This window comes from Oncorhynchus gorbuscha, unplaced genomic scaffold, assembly GCF_021184085.1.
Source record: "Oncorhynchus gorbuscha isolate QuinsamMale2020 ecotype Even-year unplaced genomic scaffold, OgorEven_v1.0 Un_scaffold_800, whole genome shotgun sequence".
NCBI lineage: Eukaryota > Metazoa > Chordata > Actinopteri > Salmoniformes > Salmonidae > Oncorhynchus > Oncorhynchus gorbuscha.
Genome location: NW_025745815.1, coordinates 129,315 through 150,886, shown reverse-complemented (window position 1 = coordinate 150,886; position 21,572 = coordinate 129,315). Strand labels below are relative to the sequence as shown.

Sequence of the window (21,572 nt, the reverse complement as noted above, 5' to 3'; positions counted from 1 at the left end):
AGTGGATAGTCTTGTAGTGGATAGTCTTGTAGTGGATAGTGGTCTTGTAGTGGATAGATGGTCTTGATAGATGGTCTTGTAGTGGATAGATGGTCTTGTAGTGGATAGATGGTCTTGTAGTGGATAGATGGTCTTGTAGTGGATAGATGGTCTTGTAGTGGATGGTCTTGTAGTGGTGGATGGTCTTGTATGGTCTTGTAGTGGATAGATGGTCTTGTAGTGGATAGATGGTCTTGTAGTGGATAGTCTTGAGTGATAGATGGTCTTGTAGTGGATAGATGGTCTTGTAGTGGATAGATGGTCTTGTAGTGGATAGATGGTCTTGTAGTGGATAGATAGTGGATAGATGGTCTTGTAGTGGATAGATGGTCTTGTAGTGGATAGATGGTCTTGTAGTGGATAGATGGTAGATGGGTCTTGTAGTGGATAGATGGTCTTGTAGTGGATAGATGGTCTTGTAGTGGATAGATGGTCTTGTAGTGGATAGATGGTCTTGTAGTGGATAGTAGTGGATAGATGGTCTTGTAGTGGATAGATGGTCTTGTAGTGGATAGATGGTCTTGTAGTGGATAGATGGTCTTGTAGTGGATAGATGGTCTTGTAGTGGATAGATGGTCTTGTAGTGGATAGATGGTCTTGTAGTGGATAGATGGTCTTGATAGTGGATAGTGGATAGATGGTCTTGTAGTGGATAGATGGTCTTGTAGTGGAGATAGATGGTCTTGTAGTGGATAGATGGTCTTGTAGTGGATAGATGGTCTTGTAGTGGATGGAGTAGATGGTCTTGTAGTGGATAGATGGTCTTGTAGTGGATAGATGGTCTAGTGGATAGATGGTCTTGTAGTGGATAGATAGTCTTGTAGTGGATAGATGGTCTTGTAGTGGATGGTCTTGTAGATGGTCTTGTAGTGGATAGATGGTCTTGTAGTGGATGGTCTTGTAGTGGATAGTCTTGTAGTGGATAGATGGTCTTGTAGTGGATAGATGGTCTTGTAGTGGATAGATGGTCTTGTAGTGGATAGATGGTCTTGTAGTGGATAGATGGTCTTGTAGTGGATAGATGGTCTTGTAGTGGATAGATGGTCTTGTAGTGGATGGTCTTGTAGTGATAGTCTTGTAGTGGATATGGTCTTGTAGTGGGTCTTGTAGTGGATATGGTCTTGTAGTGGGTCTTGTAGTGGATAGATGGTCTTGTAGTGGATGGTCTTGTAGATGGTCTTGTAGTGGATATGGTCTTGAGTGGGTCTTGTAGTGGATAGATGGTCTTGTAGTGGATAGATGGTCTTGTAGTGGATGGTCTTGTAGTGGATAGTCTTGTAGTGGATAGTCTTGTAGTGGATAGTCTTGTAGTGGATAGATGGTCTTGTAGTGGATAGATGGTCTTGTAGTGGATAGAGTGGTGGTCTTGTAGTGGATAGATGGTCTTGATAGTCTTGATGGTCTTGTAGTGGATAGTGGATAGTCTTGTAGTGGATAGATGGTCTTGTAGTGGATAGTCTTGAGTGGTCTTGTAGTGGATAGATGGTCTTGTAGTGGATAGATGGTCTTGTAGTGGATAGATGGTCTTGTAGTGGATAGATGGTCTTGTAGTGGATAGATGGTCTTGTAGATGGTCTTGTAGGATAGATGGTCTTGTAGTGGATAGATGGTCTTGTAGTGGATAGATGGTCTTGTAGTGGATAGATGGTCTTGTAGTGGATAGATGGTCTTGTAGTGGATGGTCTTGTAGTGGATAGATGGTCTTGTAGTGGATATGGTCTTGTAGTGGATAGTCTTGTAGTGGATAGATGGTCTTGTAGTGGATAGATGGTCTTGTAGTGGATAGATGGTCTTGTAGTGGATAGATGGTCTTGTGGATATGGTCTTGTAGTGGATAGTCTTGTAGTGGATATGGTCTTGTAGTGGATAGATGGTCTTGTAGTGGATAGTCTTGATAGTCTTGTAGGATAGATGGTCTTGTAGTGTCTTGAGTGGATAGATGGTCTTTGATAGTCTTGGATAGATGGTCTTGTAGTGGATATGGTCTTGAGTGGGTCTTTAGTGGATAGATGGTCTTGTGGATAGATGGTCTTGTAGTGGATAGATGGTCTTGTAGTGGATAGATGGTCTTGTAGTGGATAGATGGTCTTGTAGTGGATAGATGGTCTTGTAGTGGATAGATGGTCTTGTAGTGGATAGATGGTCTTGTAGATGGTCTTGTAGTGGATAGATGGTCTTGTAGTGGATAGATGGTCTTGTAGTGGATAGATGTCTTGTAGTGGATGTGGTCTTGTAGTGGATAGATGGTCTTGTAGTGGATAGATGGTCTTGTAGTGGATAGATGGTCTTGTAGTGGGATGGTCTTGTAGTGGATAGTCTTGTAGTGGATATGGTCTTGTAGTGGATAGATGGTCTTGTAGTGGATAGATGGTCTTGTAGTGGATAGATGGTCTTGTAGTGGATAGATGGTCTTGTAGTGGATAGATGGTCTTGTAGTGGATATGGTCTTGTAGTGGATAGATGGTCTTGTAGTGGATAGATGGTCTTGTAGTGGATAGTGGTCTTGTAGTGGATAGATGGTCTTGTAGTGGATAGATGGTCTTGTAGTGGATATGGTCTTGTAGTGGTCTTGTAGATGGTCTTGTGGATAGATGGTCTTGTAGTGGATAGATGGTCTTGTAGTGGATAGATGGTCTTGTAGTGGATAGATGGTCTTGTAGTGATAGATGGTCTTGTAGTGGATAGATGGTCTTGTAGTGGATATGGTCTTGTAGTGGATAGAGTCTTGTAGTGGTAGATGGTCTTGTAGTGGATAGATGGTCTTGTAGTGGATAGATGGTCTTGTAGTGGATGGTCTTGTAGTGGATAGATGGTCTTGTAGTGGATAGATGGTCTTGTAGTGGATAGATGGTCTTGTAGTGGATATGGTCTTGAGTGGTCTTGTAGTGGATAGATGGTCTTGTGGATAGATGGTCTTGATAGATGGTCTTGTAGTGGATAGATGGTCTTGTAGTGGATAGATGGTCTTGTAGTGGATAGATGGTCTTGTAGTGGATAGATGGTCTTGTAGTGGATAGATGGTCTAGTGATATGGTCTTGTGGATATGGTCTTGTAGTGGATAGATGGTCTTGTAGTGGATAGATGGTCTTGTAGTGGATAGATGGTCTTGTAGTGGATAGTCTTGTAGTGGATAGATGGTCTTGTAGTGGATAGATGGTCTTGTAGTGGATAGATGGTCTTGTAGTGGATAGATGGTCTTGTAGTGGATAGATGGTCTTGTAGTGGATAGATGGTCTTGTAGTGGATAGATGGTCTTGTAGTGGATGGTCTTGTAGTGATAGATGGTCTTGTAGTGATAGATGGTCTTGTAGTGGATAGATGGTCTTGTAGTGGATAGATGGTCTTGTAGTGGATAGATGGTCTTGGATAGATGGTCTTGTAGTGGATAGATGGTCTTGTAGTGGATGGTCTTGTAGTGGATAGATGGTCTTGTAGTGGATAGATGGTCTTGTAGTGGATGGTCTTGTAGATGGATAGATGGTCTTGTAGTGGATAGATGGTCTTGTAGTGGATAGATGGTCTTGTAGTGGATAGATGGTCTTGTAGTGGATGGTCTTGTAGTGGAGATGGTCTTGTAGTGGATAGATAGATGCTTTGGATAGATGGTCTTGTAGTGGATAGATGGTCTTGTAGTGGATAGTGGATGGTCTTGTAGTGGATAGATGGTCTTGTAGTGGATAGATGGTCTTGTAGTGATAGATGGTCTTGTAGTGGATAGATGGTCTTGTAGTGGATAGATGGTCTTGTAGTGGATAGATGGTCTTGTAGATAGATGGTCTTGTAGTGGATAGTCTTGTAGTGGATAGTCTTGTAGTGGATAGTCTTGTAGTGGTGGATGGTCTTGTAGTGGATAGATGGTCTTGTAGTGGATAGATGGTCTTGTAGTGGATAGATGGTCTTGTAGTGGATAGATGGTCTTGTAGTGGATAGATGGTCTTGTAGTGGATAGATGGTCTTGTAGTGGATAGATGGTCTTGTAGTGGATAGATGGTCTTGTAGTGGATAGATGGTAGTGGATATGGTCTTGTAGTGGGTCTTGTAGTGGATAGATGGTCTTGTAGTGGATAGTCTTGTAGTGGATAGATGGTCTTGTAGTGGATAGATGGTCTTGTAGTGGATAGATGGTCTTGTAGTGGATAGATGGTCTTGTAGTGGATAGATGGTCTTGTAGTGGATAGATGGTCTTGTAGTGGATAGATGGTCTTGTAGTGATAGTGGAGTATGGATCGTCTTGTGGATAGATGGTCTTGTAGTGGATGTAGTGGTCTTGATGGATATGGTCTTGTAGTGGGTCTTGTAGTGGATAGATGGTCTTGTAGTGGATAGAGTCTTGTAGTGGGTGGTGTAGAGTGGATAGATGGTCTTGTAGTGGATAGAGTGGAGTGGATAGATGGTCTTGATAGTAGTGGATATGGTCTTTGTAGATGGTCTTGTAGTGGATAGTCTTGTAGTGGATGGTCTTGTAGTGAGTGGATAGTCTTGTAGTGGGTGGATAGTGAGTGGATAGTCTTGTAGTGGGTGGATAGTGAGTGGATAGTCTTGTAGTGGGTGGGAGCACGTGTGGTGCTGACAACTTTAAAGGCCCAGTTCAATCAAAAACTAGACCTTTCTGTGTTTATATATATTTTATATGAGATTGGAATAAATCTGTGCAATTTGTGAAATGTATGATAATGCCCTTGTAGTGTACGAGCTGTTTAAAAAGACTGTTCTGGTGGGATGGAGTTTTGGCCTGCCTGGTGACATCACCAGCTCGTAAATTGGTAGTAGACCAATAAGAAAGAGAGTTCCAAACCTCTCTGCCAATAACAGCTAGTCTTCAGTTTCCCCCTCCCCTACTCAGACCACTCCCAGACAGTCCTAGCAAAATTCTTGTTTGAGAAATTGCTCCCTTTTTTTTAGAAGCTAATTTTTTGTTTCTCTTTGACCATTTCAATTGAAAACAATCACAGTTAGACACTTCGTTGTTACCCAGAAATTATTTTACATTTAAATCAAAATGTCTGCATTGGACCTTTAAGAAGTTAGGGGCACCAGACAGTCACAGGGGACCAGAAAAAGAGATGATCGATCCTACCTTTCAACACATCACCTGGAGTATCTATCCAGCTGTTAGCCCGCTATTAGCCAGCTGTTAGCCAGCTGTTGGCCCGCTGTTAGCCCGCTGTTAGCCCGCTGTTAGCCAGCTGTTAGCCCGCTGTTAGCCCGCTGTTAGCCCGCTGTTAGCCAGCTGTTAGCCAGCTGTTAGCCCGCTGTTAGCCTGCTGTTGGCCCGCTGTTAGCCAGCTGTTGGCCAGCTGTTAGCTAGGTAGCATGACTGGACAAGGTTGATACATGAATGGTCAAGGTTTCTTGTTATCAAACAAATAGTTAGGGCCTGCGGCACGGTTTATGAAATGACTCAGTCATTCTAGAACTAGAAAGTATGTGAATAATTTACAGATTTTTTAATGATGCACAGAATTTTTTTTAAGTCAACACTAAAAAATATACATTTGAGGGTTCATATATACTGTCATAAATTATAATTAAAATAAATGATAGCATTACTATTGATTACCCAGCTCATTGCCGGATAACACAGACACTGCATAAACTCAATATTAGGAAAGAAGTCGATTTATCCAACTGAAAATGCAGACGTGAGAGAGGACCGAGTGAGCCTTATTCTACACTAGGCTACCTAATGACATGATTAAATTACTATTCCAGGCGTGGGGGTTAAGTCAGGGGGCTCAGATGCTACAGAAGCTAGTACTAATAGTCAGAGGAGCGATATTCCTGCCCCCATGTTGCCTCCCAGGACTAAAGAGTGGATGTAGTCTATCAGTGAAGCCATCTGTAAACGTATGGATGTGAACCCCAGTCTCCGCGCAGTAGAAGGACACTCGGCCCTCCACGTAGTCCAGAAACACCCCCACCTTCCTGGGCTTCTGCTCCAGGCCCACGGGGGTGACAGTGGGGGAGGTGTTAGCTACGTATTGACCCCCGCTCTTTAGGCTCAGTGTCCAGAAGCCATTGGCTGGGCTGACTGTAAACTTCCCCTTTCTGTTGATGGACTGTCTGGCCACGCCCAGGTTCCACTCTATCTTCTCTCCCACCTCCACCTCCCAGTAGTACCTGGAATGGAGTCAACAATAGTTAGTACCTGGAATGGAGTCAACATTAGTACCTGGAATGGAGTCAACATTAGTCCAGCACTACCTGGAATGGAGTCAACATTAGTCCAGTAGTACCTGGAATGGAGTCAACATTAGTACCTAGAATAGAGTCAACATTAGTACCTGGAATGGAGTCAACATTAGTACCTGGAATGGAGTCAACATTAGTACCTAGAATAGAGTCAACATTAGTACCTGGAATGGAGTCAACATTAGTCCAGTAGTACCTGTAATGGAGTCAACATTAGTCCAGAATTACCTGGAATGGAGTCAACATTAGTCTAGTAGTACCTGGAATGGAGTCAACATTAGTACCTAGAATAGAGTCAACATTAGTACCTAGAATGGAGTCAACATTAGTCCAGTAGTACCTAGAATGGAGTCAACATTAGTCCAGTAGTACCTGGAATGGAGTCAACATTAGTCCAGAATTACCTGGAATGGAGTCAACATTAGTCCAGTAGTACCTGGAATGGAGTCAACATTAGTACCTGGAATGGAGTCAACATTAGTCCAGTAGTACCTGAAATGGAGTCAACATTAGTACCTGGAATGGAGTCAACATTAGTCCAGTAGTACCTGGAATGGAGTCAACATTAGTACCTAGAATGGAGTCAACTTTAATCCAGTACTACCTGGAATGGAGTCAACATTAGTCCAGTAGTACCTGGAATGGAGTCAACATTAGTCCAGTAGTACCTGGAATGGAGTCAACATTAGTACCTGGAATGGAGTCAACATTAGTCCAGTAGTACCTAGAATGGAGTCAACATTAGTACCTAGAATGGAGTCAACTTTAGTCCAGTAGTACCTGGAATGGAGTCAACATTAGTACCTGGAATGGAGTCAACATTAGTCCAGTAGTACCTGGAATGGAGTCAACATTAGTACCTGGAATGGAGTCAACATTAGTCCAGTAGTACCTGGAATGGAGTCAACATTAGTACCTGGAATGGAGTCAACATTAGTCCAGTAGTACCTAGAATGGAGTCAACATTAGTCCAGTAGTACCTAGAATGGAGTCAACATTAGTACCTAGAATGGAGTCAACATTAGTCCAGTAGTACCTGGAATGGAGTCAACATTAGTACCTGGAATGGAGTCAACATTAGTACCTAGAATGGAGTCAACATTAGTACCTAGAATGGAGTCAACTTTAGTCCAGTAGTACCTGGAATGGAGTCAACATTAGTACCTGGAATGGAGTCAACATTAGTACCTAGAATGGAGTCAACATTAGTCCAGTAGTACCTGGAATGGAGTCAACATTAGTCTAGTAGTACCTGGAATGGAGTCAACATTAGTCCAGAATAGTCAACATTAGAATGGAGTCAACATTAGTTAGTACCTGGAGAATGGAGTCAACATTAGTCCACCTGGAATAGTACCTGTACCTGGAATGGAGTCAACATTAGTCCAGTAGTACCTGGAATGGAGTCAACATTAGTCCAGTAGTACCTGGAATGGAGTCAACATTAGTCCAGTAGTACCTGGAATGGAGTCAACATTAGTCCAGTAGTACCTGGAATGGAGTCAACATTAGTCCAGTAGTACCTGGAATGGAGTCAACATTAGTCCAGTAGTACCTGGAATGGAGTCAACATTAGTCCAGTAGTACCTGGAATGGAGTCAACATTAGTACCTAGAATGGAGTCAACATTAGTCCAGTAGTACCTGGAATGGAGTCAACATTAGTCCAGTAGTACCTGGAATGGAGTCAACATTAGTCCAGTAGTACCTGGAATGGAGTCAACATTAGTCTAGTAGTACCTGGAATGGAGTCAACATTAGTCCAGTAGTACCTGGAATGGAGTCAACATTAGTCCAGTAGTACCTGGAATGGAGTCAACATTAGTCCAGTAGTACCTGGAATGGAGTCAACATTAGTCCAGTAGTACCTGGAATGGAGTCAACATTAGTACCTAGAATGGAGTCAACATTAGTCCAGTAGTACCTGGAATGGAGTCAACATTAGTCCAGTAGTACCTCGAATGGAATCAATGTTTTCATCATTACAACTGATGAACTTTGCATTGGAGTCAACATTAGTCCAGTAGTATTCGAATGGAATCAATGTTTTCATCATTATAACTGATGAACTTAGTATTAAAGTCCAGTCCATGTTTTCATCATTATAACTGATCAACTTTGTATTAAAGTCCAGTCCAGGTTTTCATCATTATAACTGATGAACCTTGTATTCTAGTCCAGTCCATATTTTCATCATTCTAACTGATGAACTTTGTATTGAAATCCAGTCCAGGTTTTCATCATTATAACTGATGAACTTTGTATTGAAATCCAGTCCAGGTTTTCATCATTATAACTGATGAACTTAGTATTGAAATCCAGTCCATGTTTTACTACAGCACTAGTTAAGGTAAAGAGCCATGAGTGAATAGTTTCAGTAAAGTTCAACAAACAAACTATATCAGACGGTCTGACATCTGTTCTAAGAACCATAGATATATGATCATAGATCTTTATGATAATATAGATATATAAATATAGAATTCTATTATATAGGCAAACAGTATAAAGAGGGACATTACAGTACCTGCCGCTGCTGAAGGACTCTCTTCCCAGGACGTTGGCCACGCGGTCAAACCTCTTGGGGTTGTCTGGGACCTCCTGGCGTTTGTCTGTGTGTCGCACCTGTTTCCGGTCGTCTGAGACCGAGAGGAAGGCGTGGGCCGTCTTGGGACTCAGGGAGATGTCTACTAGGGTAGAGGAAGGACAGAGAAACATATAAGTGCCATGGCAACAGAAAACTCACCTTGGTAAAATAAGTACTTGGAAGGCCCAACACCGCCATTCCTAATTCAATATCAAATTGTTTTCTGAGTAATAATTAAGTACCTTACTCTCATAGATTTCCATTAAAATGGGCAAAAATTTGAAAAGTATTTCTCAAGCAAGATTTTGGCTAGGACTGTCTGGGAGTGGTCTGAGGGGGGAGGGGAAAACTGAAGACTAGCCTTTATTGGCAGAAAGGTTTGGAACTCTCTTTGTTATTCGTCTATTAACCAATTTACCACATTGTGATGTCACAATGGAAAGCCTAAACTTCCGCCCACCCACACCTGCTGATTAAGATAGTTTTTGGTTGAAAATACTATCAGGAAATAACACTTTCCCACACTTTTACAGTGTTAGTTTCATCAGCTGTTGTACAATATGATATAAAACACAGAAAAACTGAATTTTGACTGCACTGGTCCTTTAAGAACAACAAAAAATAGATATTATGGCGTATCTAACTCTTTGGGCAGGTGGAGACATACCTGTGTATTTCTGTATTTTCTTCAGCTCTGCAAAAGATAACAGTTCCATAAGAATCCTTCCCAGAGTAACAGATCTGACATTTCACTCACCCTAAAGATAACAGTTCCATAAGAATCCTTCCCAGACAAACAGAACTGACATTTCACTCACCCTAAAGATAACAGCTCCATAAGAATCCTTCCCAGACAAACAGATGTGACATTTCACTCACCCTAAAGATAACAGTTCCATAAGAAACCTTCCCAGACAAACATATCTGACATTTCACTCACCCTAAAGATAACAGTTCCATAAGAATCCTTCCCAGACAAACAGAACTGACATTTCACTCACCCTAAAGATAACAGCTCCATAAGAATCCTTCCCAGACTAACAGATGTGACATTTCACTCACCCTAAAGATAACAGTTCCATAAGAAACCTTCCCAGACAAACATATCTGACATTTCACTCACCCTAAAGATAACAGTTCCATAAGAATCCTTCCCAGACAAACAGAACTGACATTTCACTCACCCTAAAGATAACAGCTCCATAAGAATCCTTCCCAGACTAACAGATGTGACATTTCACTCACCCTAAAGATAACAGTTCCATAAGAATCCTTCCCAGACAAACAGATCTGACATTTCACTCACCCTAAAGATAACAGCTCCATAAGAATCCTTCCCAGAGTAACAGATGTGACATTTCACTCACCCTAAAGATAACAGTTCCATAAGAATCCTTCCCAGAGTAACAGATCTGACATTTCACTCACCCTAAAGATAACAGTTCCATAAGAATCCTTCCCAGAGTAACAGATCTGACATTTCACTCACCCTAAAGATATGCAGTAGAATAATACAGTAATCATTTATCAGATGCTGACAGATGTCTAATCAACACAAAACATGTGGTCTACTAAAGTGTTGAGGGTGGATGTAGAACTGTAAGAGATGGATCCAGTATGATATGATCGTATCTGTAGTGTAAATACTAACCAGCTTTAGAGAGTCTACAGAGCTCTCCTTTAAGCATGTCCATCAGGTCTGACACTGCTCTCCTGGTCACGCCCATACAGGGGTCCATCTCCATGGAAACCTTGGACCAATCCCTCCTCTCAGAGTAGCCCGTGGTGGAAGTGGTGCTCTGCGACGTTCATAGAGGACAAACAAACAAACACGGTTATACTTTAAGATGTGGTCCTTCTGTAGCTCAGTTGGTAGAGCATGGCGCTTGTAACGCCAGGGTAGTGGGTTCGATCCCCGGGATCACCCATACGTAGAATGTATGCACACATGACTGTAAGTCGCTTTGGATAAAAGCGTCTGTTAAATGGCATATATTATATTATTATTATGAAATATAAGTGGTTGGGGGACTAATTTAAGGGTTCAAGCCTTTTCTTCTGTGGTCATGATAATTAAGAAACTCTGTTTCTGTTAATGGAAATGAAGACATGATGAAGCAAAGATCAACATGTAGACCTGCTGTGTCCTAATCTACATTATAAACCGTGTGGTTTGGGTCCTGCGATTCTGATTGGCTGAAATCCGAGGTATATCAGACATTATAAACTGGGTGGTTCGAGTCCTGAATGCTGATTGGCTGAATGTCGTGGTATACCACGGGTATGAAAGAACATGTATTTTTACTGTTCTAATGACGTTGGTAACCAGTTTTAAGGTGTGTATCCAGTCCGTACTCTGCGTTGCGTCGTGCATAAGAACAGCCCTTGGCTCTGGTATATTGATTATATGCCACCCCCCCCGGGCCTCATTGCTTCAGTATATGATTACCGCTCTGGGGTGAAGTTTCCCCTAGGTACAGATCTAGGATCAGCTACCTTTCCCTCAATCTGAACCTTAACCATTAGTGGAGAAAATGCTAAACTGGCCCAAAAATAGCGTCTAGGGGCGACTTCACCCTACGCCATGCTTACCACTGCAACACTCTTCTGACCACCACAGAGCTCATCATGGCTCTGCTGAGAATGACAAGGCCCCAGGTCAGTGTCTCCATTCCTCAGCTGTAGAATCTCCTGTTCCAGCTCCTTCACCAGCTTCTCAACAATCCTCTAAAGAAACACAAACATTGTTACATTTGGTATATTGACAATCACATTGTATTCTGTCAATAGGTGGTGGATGAGGTGAGTTTTCCCCTTACTATGCAAAGCCCTTTGTGTAACTCATTCACGAGAAAGGAGCTCAATAAATCCAATCCGTTATTATTGTTATTCTAAGTTTATACGTTCATAAATAAATCAGAGTATTAGTGTACATTACAGACCTCCTGCTCCCCCTGTCTCTCCTCAATGGCTGCCACCACGGCCTTGTGGCTCTTCTCCATGGAACTGACAAGGGCAGAGAACACCTTCTGGCTCTCACGCACCTCCCTCACACACGAGTTCTGATTGGACAAAAGACATGTCTGTATCTCAGACGAGTTCTAATTGGACAAAAGACATGTCTGTATCTCAGACGAGTTCTAATTGGACAAGAGACTGTCAATATCTCAGACATCAGTTCTGATTGGATAAAATACATGTCTGTATCTCACATCACTTTAAGATGATAAGGTGTGATTGGACAAAAGACATGTATGTGGTAAGGGTGGTGGATTTGTCTAACTCATCTAGATCTACATTAGGGCGTAGGGTGTAGGACCTCTCTAACCCTGTACCTGGAGATCTACCATCCTGTAGGGCCTCTCTAACCCTGTACCTGGAGAGATACCATCCTGTAGGACCTCTCTAACCCTGTACCTGGAGAGATAACATCCTGTAGGACCTCTCTAACCCTGTACCTGGAGATCTACCATCATGTAGGACCTCTCTAACCCTGTACCTGGAGAGATACCATCCTGTAGGACCTCTCTAACCCTGTACCTGGAGAGATACCATCTTGTAGGACCTCTCTAACCCTGTACCTGGAGAGATACCATCCTGTAGGACCTCTCTAACCCTGTACCTGGAGATCTACCATCCTGTAGGGCCTCTCTAACCCTGTACCTGGAGAGATACCATCTTGTAGGACCTCTCTAACCCTGTACCTGGAGAGATAACATCCTGTAGGGCCTCTCTAACCCTGTACCTGGAGATCTACCATCCTGTAGGGCCTCTCTAACCCTGTACCTGGAGAGATACCATCCTGTAGGACCTCTCTAACCCTGTGCCTGGAGAGATACCATCCTGTAGGGTCTCTCTAACCCTGTACCTGGAGAGATACCATCCTGTAGGACCTCTCTAACCCTGTGCCTGGAGAGATACCATCCTGTAGGACCTCTCTAACCCTGTGCCTGGAGAGATACCATCCTGTAGGGCCTCTCTAACCCTGTACCTGGAGAGATACCATCCCGTAGGACCTCTCTAACCCTGTACCTGGAGAGATACCATCCTGTAGGACCTCTCTAACCCTGTACCTGGAGAGATACCATCCTGTAGGGCCTCTCTAACCCTGTACCTGGAGAGATACCATCCTATAGGACATCTCTAACCCTGTACCTGGAGAGATACCATCCTGTAGGATCTCTCTAACCCTGTACCTGGAGAGATACCATCCTGTAGGACCTCTCTAACCCTGTACCTGGAGAGATACCATCCTGTAGGACCTCTCTAACCCTGTGCCTGGAGAGATACCATCCTGTAGGGCCTCTCTAACCCTGTACCTGGAGATCTACCATCCTGTAGGGTCTCTCTAACCCTGTATCTGGAGAGATACCATCCTATACGACCTCTCTAACCCTGTACCTGGAGAGATACCACCCTGTAGGACCTCTAACCCTGTACCTGGAGAGATACCATCCTGTAGGACCTCTCTAACCCTGTACCTGGAGAGATACCATCCTGTAGGTTTTCACTACAACCCTGATCTAGTGAACCTGATTCTAATAATTAGCTGGTTGATAAACTGAACCAGGTTAGTTAAAACTGGAGTTGGAGTTAGGTAGCTCTCCAGGAACAGGCTTGGAGAGCCCTGGTGTGGGAGCTAGGGGCCCATTTGGGATCGGGACTCACTTTGAGGAGCTGCAGGGAGTGTCTGAGTCTGTCGACTTTCTTCAATCGCTCCTGGATCATCTGGTCAATGTCTACAACCTGCAGCTGCAGAAGAGGATTACACCAAGGTATCATAACACCAAGAGGATTACACCAAGTTATCATGACACCAAGAGGATTACACCAAGGTATCATAACACCAAGAGGATTACAGGACGCCAAGAGCATTACACCAAGGTATCATGACACCAAGGTATCATAACACCAAGAGGATGACACCAAGGTATCATAACACCAAGAGGATTACACCAAGAGGATTAGACCAAGTTATCATGACACCAAGAGGATTACACCAAGGTATCATGACACCAAGAGGATTACACCAAGAGGATTACACCAAGTTATCATGACACCAAGAGGATTACACCAAGGTATCATGACACCAAGAGCATTACACCAAGGTATCATGACACCAAGGTATCATAACACCAAGAGGATTACACCAAGTTATCATGACACCAAGAGGATTACACCAAGGTATCATGACACCAAGAGGATTACACCAAGTTATCATGACACCAAGAGGATTACACCAAGGTATCATGACACCAAGGTGATTACACCAAGAGGATTACACCAAGGTATCATGACACCAAGAGGATTACACCAAGGTATCATGACACCAAGAGGATTACACCAAGGTATCATGACACCAAGAGGATTACACCAAGGTATTACGCCAAGTTATCATTACACCAAGGTATCATGACACCAAGAGGATTACACCAAGGTATCATGACACCAAGAGGATTACACCAAGGTATCATGACGCCAAGAGGATTACACCAAGGTATCATGACACCAAGAGGTTTACACCAAGGTATCATGACACCAAGAGGATTACACCAAGGTATCATGACACCAAGAGGATTACACCAAGGTATCATGACACCAAGAGGATTACACCAAGGTATCATGACACCAAGAGGATGACACCAAGGTATCATGACACCAAGAGGATGCCACCAAGGTATCATAACACCAAGATGATTACACCAAGGTATCATGACACCAAGAGGATTACACCAAGGTATCATGACACCAAGGTATCTATATTACACGTACACCGTAGCCTCTTGAACCTCTTAATGTCACAATATGTTGCACTAAGGTCAGTAGAGTACCGTGTCGTGGCTCTCCTCAGGGCTCTCAGGCCGTGTCTTCCTGTAGTTGTCACAGACGTCAGCCAGGATGCGGTTGACACTAAGGTCTGGCCTGGAATGGAACAACCTCTTGCAGAGGGGACAGTAGTCTGAACGGTGCCGGGTCCAGTACCTGTAATGAGCCCAGTCCATGTTTTTATTATGCTGATGATACGCTCAGTACTCCAGTCCATGTTTTACTCATGCACTATTTGAGCTTCAGAGCTAGTGAACAACAATGTATGGATCCTCTGCAATGCTTTCAATAAAGTTCAACAAACGATAGACACCCCGACCTCAATATTTTATAATCGTAAGATAAAGAGGGGACGTACCCACACAGGCAGTCCTGACAGAAACTGTGGCCACACGGAGTAGTCACGGGACTGCTGAAGATGTCCTTACACAGCGGGCACAGGAAGTGCCTCTCGGAGACGAGGCTGATGGTAGAGATGGTAGATGCCATGCCCTGGAAGAACACCATAGAAATCAATCAATTCATCCTTTCCATGCCCTTCTTTTCCCTCTAATCCATCTCTCCACCCTTTCCAATTCCCCTTTTTCTAAAAGGTCCAAGTTCAATATACAGTGCCTTGCGAAAGTATTCGGCCCCCTTGAACTTTGCGACCTTTTGCCACATTTCAGGCTTCAAATATAAAGATATAAAACTGTATTTTTTTGTGAAGAATCAACAACAAGTGGGACACAATCATGAAGTGGAATGACATTTATTGGATATTTCAAACTTTTTGAACAAATCAAAAACTGAAAAATTGGGCGTACAAAATTATTCAGCTCCCTTAAGTTAATACTTTGTAGCGTCACCTTTTGCTGCGATTACAGCTGTAAGTCGCTTGGGGTATGTCTCTATCAGTTTTGCACATCGAGAGACTGACATTTTTTCCCATTCCTCCTTGCAAATCAGCTCGAGGTCAGTAAGGTTGGATGGAGAGCATTTGTGAACAGCAGTTTTCAGTTCTTTCCACAGATTCTCGATTGGATTCAGGTCTGGACTTTGACTTGGCCATTCTAACACCTGGATATGTTTATTTTTGAACCATTCCATTGTAGATTTTGCTGTATGTTTTGGATCATTGTCTTGTTGGAAGACAAATCTCCGTCCCAGTCTCAGGTCTTTTGCAGACTCCATCAGGTTTTCTTCCAGAATGGTCCTGTATTTGGCTCCATCCATCTTCCCATCAATTTTAACCATCTTCCCTGTCCCTGCTGAAGAAAAGCAGGCCCAAACCATGATGCTGCCACCACCATGTTTGACAGTGGGGATGGTGTGTTCAGGGTGATGCGCTGTGTTGCTTTTATGCCAAACATAACGTTTTGCATTGTTGCCAAAAAGTTCAATTTTGGTTTAATCTGACCAGAGCACCTTCTTCCACATGTTTGGTGTGTCTCCCAGGTGGCTTGTGGCAAACTTTAATCGACACTTTTTATGGATATCTTTAAGAAATGGCTTTCTTCTTGCCACTCTTCCATAAAGGCCAGATTTGTGCAATATACGACTGATTGTTGTCCTATGGACAGAGTCTCCCATCTCAGCTGTAGATCTATGCAGTTCATCCAGAGTGATCATGGGCCTCTTGGCTGCATCTCTGATCAGTCTTCTCCTTGTATGAGCTGAAAGTTTAGTGGGACGGCCAGGTCTTGGTAGATTTGCAGTGGTCTGATACTCCTTCCATTTCAATATTATCGCTTGCACAGTGCTCCTTGGGATGTTTAAAGCTTGGGAAATCTTTTTGTATCCAAATCCGGCTTTAAACTTCTTCACAACAGTATCCCGGACCTGCCTGGTGTGTTCCTTGTTCTTCATGATGCTCTCTGCGCTTTTAACAGACCTCTGAAACTATCACAGTGCAGGTGCATTTATACTGAGACTTGATTACACACAGGTGGATTGTATTTATCATCATTAGTCATTTAGGTCAACATTGGATCATTCAGAGATCCTCACTCAACTTCTGGAGAGAGTTTGCTGCACTGAAAGTAAAGGGGCTGAATAATTTTGCACGCCCAATATTTCAGTTTTTGATTTGTTAAAAAAGTTTGAAATATCCAATAAATGTCGTTCCACTTCATGATTGTGTCCCACTTGTTGTTGATTCTTTATCTTTATGTTTGAAGCCTGAAATGTGGCAAAAGGTCGCAAAGTTCAAGGGGGCCGAATACTTTCGCAAGGCACTGTATCACGAGATTGAGCATGAAACACTTTGCAGTAACAGAAACCTGTAGTGTACCGTCTCTCATTAACAGGGAAGCAACTTTCACTGGGGGCATGCCCCCCCCTGACCACACATTGTGAAATTGCATTTTTATCTCCCCCCATTACTATTGTAATGTGATGCAAAAATGAGGCAACAGTGTGCTTTAGGACCATGCGGATGTCTCCGAGCGGTCGCGTAGACTGTTTGGAAAATATATATCATGCCCCCCCCAGTTTTATCATTGTCGTCCCCTCACTTCTAAAAACCAAAGATGCACCCCATTACATATCAATATAGAGATGAAATGTAATGTCAGGTCTCCCTGAACACCTTCATGTTCTTGTCACGTAATACAGTTGTTGTCACTTGTCACTGGTACAGTTGTTGAAGGTTTCCCCCATTCATTTTTTCCCAATGGAAGGACAGCGTGCATCAAAAGCCACAGTATTCACTCGCTTCAAGGTTCAACTGAATCAACTAGTCAGTTGGGTTACAGTGCCTTCGGAAAGTATTCAGACCCCTTGACTTTTTCCACATTCTGTTATGTTACAGCCTTATTCTAAAATTGATTAAATTGTCCCCCCCCCTCCCTCAATCTACACACACAATACCCCATAATGACATCACAATACCCCATCATGACATCACATTACCCCATAATGACATCACAATACCCCATAATGACATCACAATACCCCATAATGACATCACAATACCCCATAATGACATCACAATACCCCATAATGAAAAGCAAAGCAAAAACAGGTTTAGACATTTTTGCAAATTTATTAAAATTTTTAAAACGGAAATATTGGTATTCAGACCCCAGCGATTACAGCATTGAGTCTTAGTAATGACACTACACGTTTGGCACACCTGCTTTTTGGAGAGTTTCTCCCATTCTGCTCTGCAGATCCTCCCAAACTCTGTCAGGTCGGATGGGCAGCGTTGCTGCACAGCTATTTTCAGGTCTCTCCGGAGATATTCAATCGGGTTCAAGTCCGGGCTCTGGCTGGGCCACTCAAAGACATGCAGACATTTGTCACGAAGCCATTCATGCATTCCCTTGGCTGTGTGCTTTGGGTCGTTGTCCTGTTGGAAGGTGAACTGTCACCCCAGTCTGAGGATCTGAGAGCCCCTTAGCAGGTTTTCATCAAGGATCTCTCTGTACTTTGCTCTGTTCATCTTTGCCTCGATGCTGACTAGTCTCCCAGTCCCTGATGATGAAAAACATCCCAACAACAGGATTCTGCCACCACCATGCTTCACCGTAGGGATGGTGCCAGGTTTCCTCCAGACGTGACGTTTGGCATGCAGGCCAAAGAGATCAATCTTGGTTTCATCAGACCAGAGAATCTTGTTTCTCATGGTCTGTGAGTCTTTAGGTGCCTTTTGGCAAACTCCAAGCGGGCTGTCATGTGTCTTTTACTGAGGAGTGGCTTCCATCTGGCCAAAAAGGCCTGATTTAAGGAGTGCTGCAGAGATGGTTGTCCTTCTGGAAGGTTCTCCCTTCTCCACAGAGGAACTCTGGAGCTCTGTTAGAGTGACCATTGGATTCTTGGTCACCTCCCTGACCAAGGCCCTTCTCCCTTGATTGCTCAGTTTGGCCTGATGGCCAGCTCAAGGAAGTCTTGGTGGTTCCAAACTTCTTCCATCTAAGAATGATGGAGGCCACTGTGTTCTTGGTGACCTGCAGACATGTTTTGGTACCCTTCCCCAGATCTGTGCCTCAACACAATCCTGTCTCGGGGCTCTACGGACAATTCCTTCGACCTCATGGCTTGGTTTTTGCTCTGACATACACTGCCAACTGTGGGACCTTATATAGAGAGGTGTGTGCCTTTCCTAATCATGTCCAATCAATTGAATTTACCACAGGTGGACTCCAATCAAGTGGTAGAAACGTCTCAAGGATGGTCAATGGAAACAGGATGCACCTGAGCTCAATTTTGAGTCTGACAGCAAAAGGGTCTGTGTAAATGAGGTATTTCTGTTCATAGATTTTTATACATTTGCCCCCCCCCAAAAAAAAAAAAAAAAAATCGAAAAAACTGTTTTTGCTTTGTCACTATGGGGTATTGTGTAGATTGCTGAGGATTTTTATTTATTTAATTCATTTTAGAATAAGGCTGTAACAAAAAATACTTTCCTAAGGCACTGTTTTCTCTCAGCAAGGAATATAATACAATCCGACTTTCCAAGGTGAAATAACAATAACAATAACAATAACAATAACAATAACAACAACAATAACAATAACAATAACAATAACAACAACAACAACAACAATAACAATAACAACAATAACAAGAACAAGAACAAGAACAAGAACAAGAACAAGAACAATAACAAGAACAAGAACAAGAACAAGAACAAGAACAATAACAAGAACAATAACAATAACAAGAACAAGAACAAGAACAAGAACAAGAACAAGAACAATAACAATAACAATAACAAGAACAAGAACAAGAACAACAACAACCCAAGGACAGTGGAGGGCTACTGAAGTTAAGATGTTGACACTGACTAGAGGGAACATACAGTATTTTGTCTTAAATATAGTGTGCATCTAGGATCCTCTCTGAAGTTCTGGAGACTTCAATAGACCCAGACCCGCTTCTGATAATCCTGGGAGTGTCTGATTCCCTAAACGGATTAACACAACCCACAAAAACAACTCATCTCTTAGTCTAATTTCTGCAAAAACATGTATCTTGTTGTTTTGGAAAAGGAGGGAAGCGCCCTCTACCAAATTATGGCTCAGTGAATTAGCAAACACTGTACACTTAGAAAGAATTAGATATATTCTGAACAATAAATTATCAACATTTGATCAAATCTGGCAGCCTTTCCTCTCCTACTTGGACGAGTCGGCGCTGTGAATTTGTACTTATTAACTCACTCTCAATTGTAATATTTTAATCTACCTTTGGGCAGCATGTGCTGGCCCAGCCACCCGAGCAGTTGGGGGGGGGGAATAGGGAGGAATAGAGGGGGGATAAAGGGGGAGTAAGTGGGGGAATAAGTTTGGGAGGGTAAAGGGGGAGGTGACATCTACCCTCTTTCTTTCTACCTGTCCTTGTTGTGTATGTCGTGTTTTGTACCCAGAACTCTGGGTCTTGTTGTTCCTGTCTGCTCATTTATTTTTAGATAAGAATTGTACACTTGTCTTTTATACCGAAACACCATTCTTGTGTGTGTTCAATCAAAAATATTTGAAAGAAAATATAGTCTGCATCCTAAATGGCACCCTATTCCCTATGGGGCCCTGGGTCAAAAGTAGTGCACTATCAAGGAAATAGGGTGCCATTTGCAGTATTGAGAGAAAGCCATTGAGACATGGTGCAGCCAACAGACTCCCAACATAAAAGCTATGACCTCATGTCCTTGACATCACCGCAGCGAGCAAAGTCACATTCCAGCTAATCCAATCTGATTGGACATAAGACAGGATGTGGAGATTCTCAAAGGAAGAATGTTTCTTTGTCAAGCAGTGAAGGCTTGTCTTTGGATATTTCACGACTGGAACTCTTTCAGGTCACAGATTCACCTGAGCTCGCCTAATGTTTCTGTGTGTGTCTCATAGCCAAGTCAGTTATGTGATCATGTGTGTCATTCAAAGAAAAGTGTCTGTCTGTCTGTCTGTCTGTCTGTCTGTCTGTCTGTCTGTCTGTCTGTCTGTCTGTCTGTCTGTCTGTCTGTCTGTCTGTCTGTCTGTCTGTCTGTCTGTCTGTCTGTCTGTCTGTCTGTCTGTCTGTCTGTCTGTCTGTCTGTCTGTCTGTCTGTCTGTGTCTGTCTGTCTGTGTGTGTGTGTGTGTTTGAGAGACAGAGAGCGTAACATTCCCTGGTATGCAGTAGAACAGGTAACACCAAGTATTCTGTTCCGTAATGAAGGAATCAACACAACACTCAACACCTGCATGACCTCTTCCAGCTGTTATTCTCACTACAATCACAACTGTTTGTTTTACCTCAAAGCGCGGTTGTATTTTCTCTCTTTTACCAGTTAAAAACAAACAGTGTGGTACCTATAAAGTTGTGGCTTCCTGAACTGAGAAGAGTGACGTCCTGACCTGTTCAGTCGTAACCATGATATAAAAGATGTTTCGCATACTGTTCTGAACAGAGAGCCGACGTCCTGACCAGGAGGATTGATTAGAATAAGCTTTATTGTTCCCAACCTGTGTTCAGTACGATGTTAACAAGTTAAACCTACCTGTCCCACTTATTCCTTTCCAGGTGCTCAGAGCTTCGGTCGCTAGTCAGTCTGAGTCTCTTCCTGTATTCAGAGACCAGGTGACAGGTGTGAGTTCCTAGAAAGGTGCTTGTGGGTGGGGTTTAATCCAGGTGTGTTCAGCTGTTGTCAGTCAATCAGGTGTTTGCTTTGGGAGGAGCCTGTAACCTTAGACATTGGCTACGTCCCAATTATATCTCCTTCCTCCTGAAGTGTGCACTTCACCACTCCCCACAAACGTAAAAGCATTTGATTGGTGGAGCCACGGACTGTAGGCCAGAGGACGTATTTCTGTATTTCCTATATTCATTTAAAATAAGTAAAAGTGAAGTAAACAGGGTGTTAGAGCTGTCAAACAGCAGCACCAGGCCCTGCAGTAGCTCTGGTCCAGGGTGTTAGAGCTGTCAAACAGCAGCACTGGGCCCTGCAGTAGCTCTGGTCCAGGGTGTTAGA

At 43.1% G+C, this 21,572-nt stretch overlaps 1 protein-coding gene across 3 annotated transcripts; it reads right to left on the bottom strand.

The window, feature by feature from the left end:
* Positions 1-4,518: 4,518 nt before the first annotated feature.
* LOC124020283 (E3 ubiquitin-protein ligase TRIM39-like) lies at positions 4,519-21,199 on the bottom strand. 3 transcript variants are annotated; one of them, XM_046335638.1, is made up of 10 exons: positions 21,102-21,199; positions 15,002-15,135; positions 14,649-14,799; positions 13,486-13,569; positions 11,760-11,879; positions 11,410-11,544; positions 10,469-10,616; positions 9,485-9,511; positions 8,758-8,917; positions 4,519-6,159 (listed from the first exon to the last, which is right to left on the bottom strand). In XM_046335638.1, the coding sequence occupies exons 2-10, from the start codon at positions 15,130-15,132 to the stop codon at positions 5,775-5,777; spliced, it is 1,341 nt and encodes a 446-aa protein (XP_046191594.1). In that variant the 5' UTR covers positions 15,133-15,135; positions 21,102-21,199; the 3' UTR covers positions 4,519-5,774. The 3 variants fall into 3 exon arrangements, with proteins under 3 accessions (XP_046191594.1, XP_046191595.1, XP_046191593.1); XM_046335637.1 differs by having other exon boundaries at positions 5,215-6,159; positions 8,758-8,920; XM_046335639.1 differs by lacking the exon at positions 9,485-9,511 and having other exon boundaries at positions 8,758-8,920.
* Between the last annotated feature and the right edge of the window lie 373 nt (positions 21,200-21,572).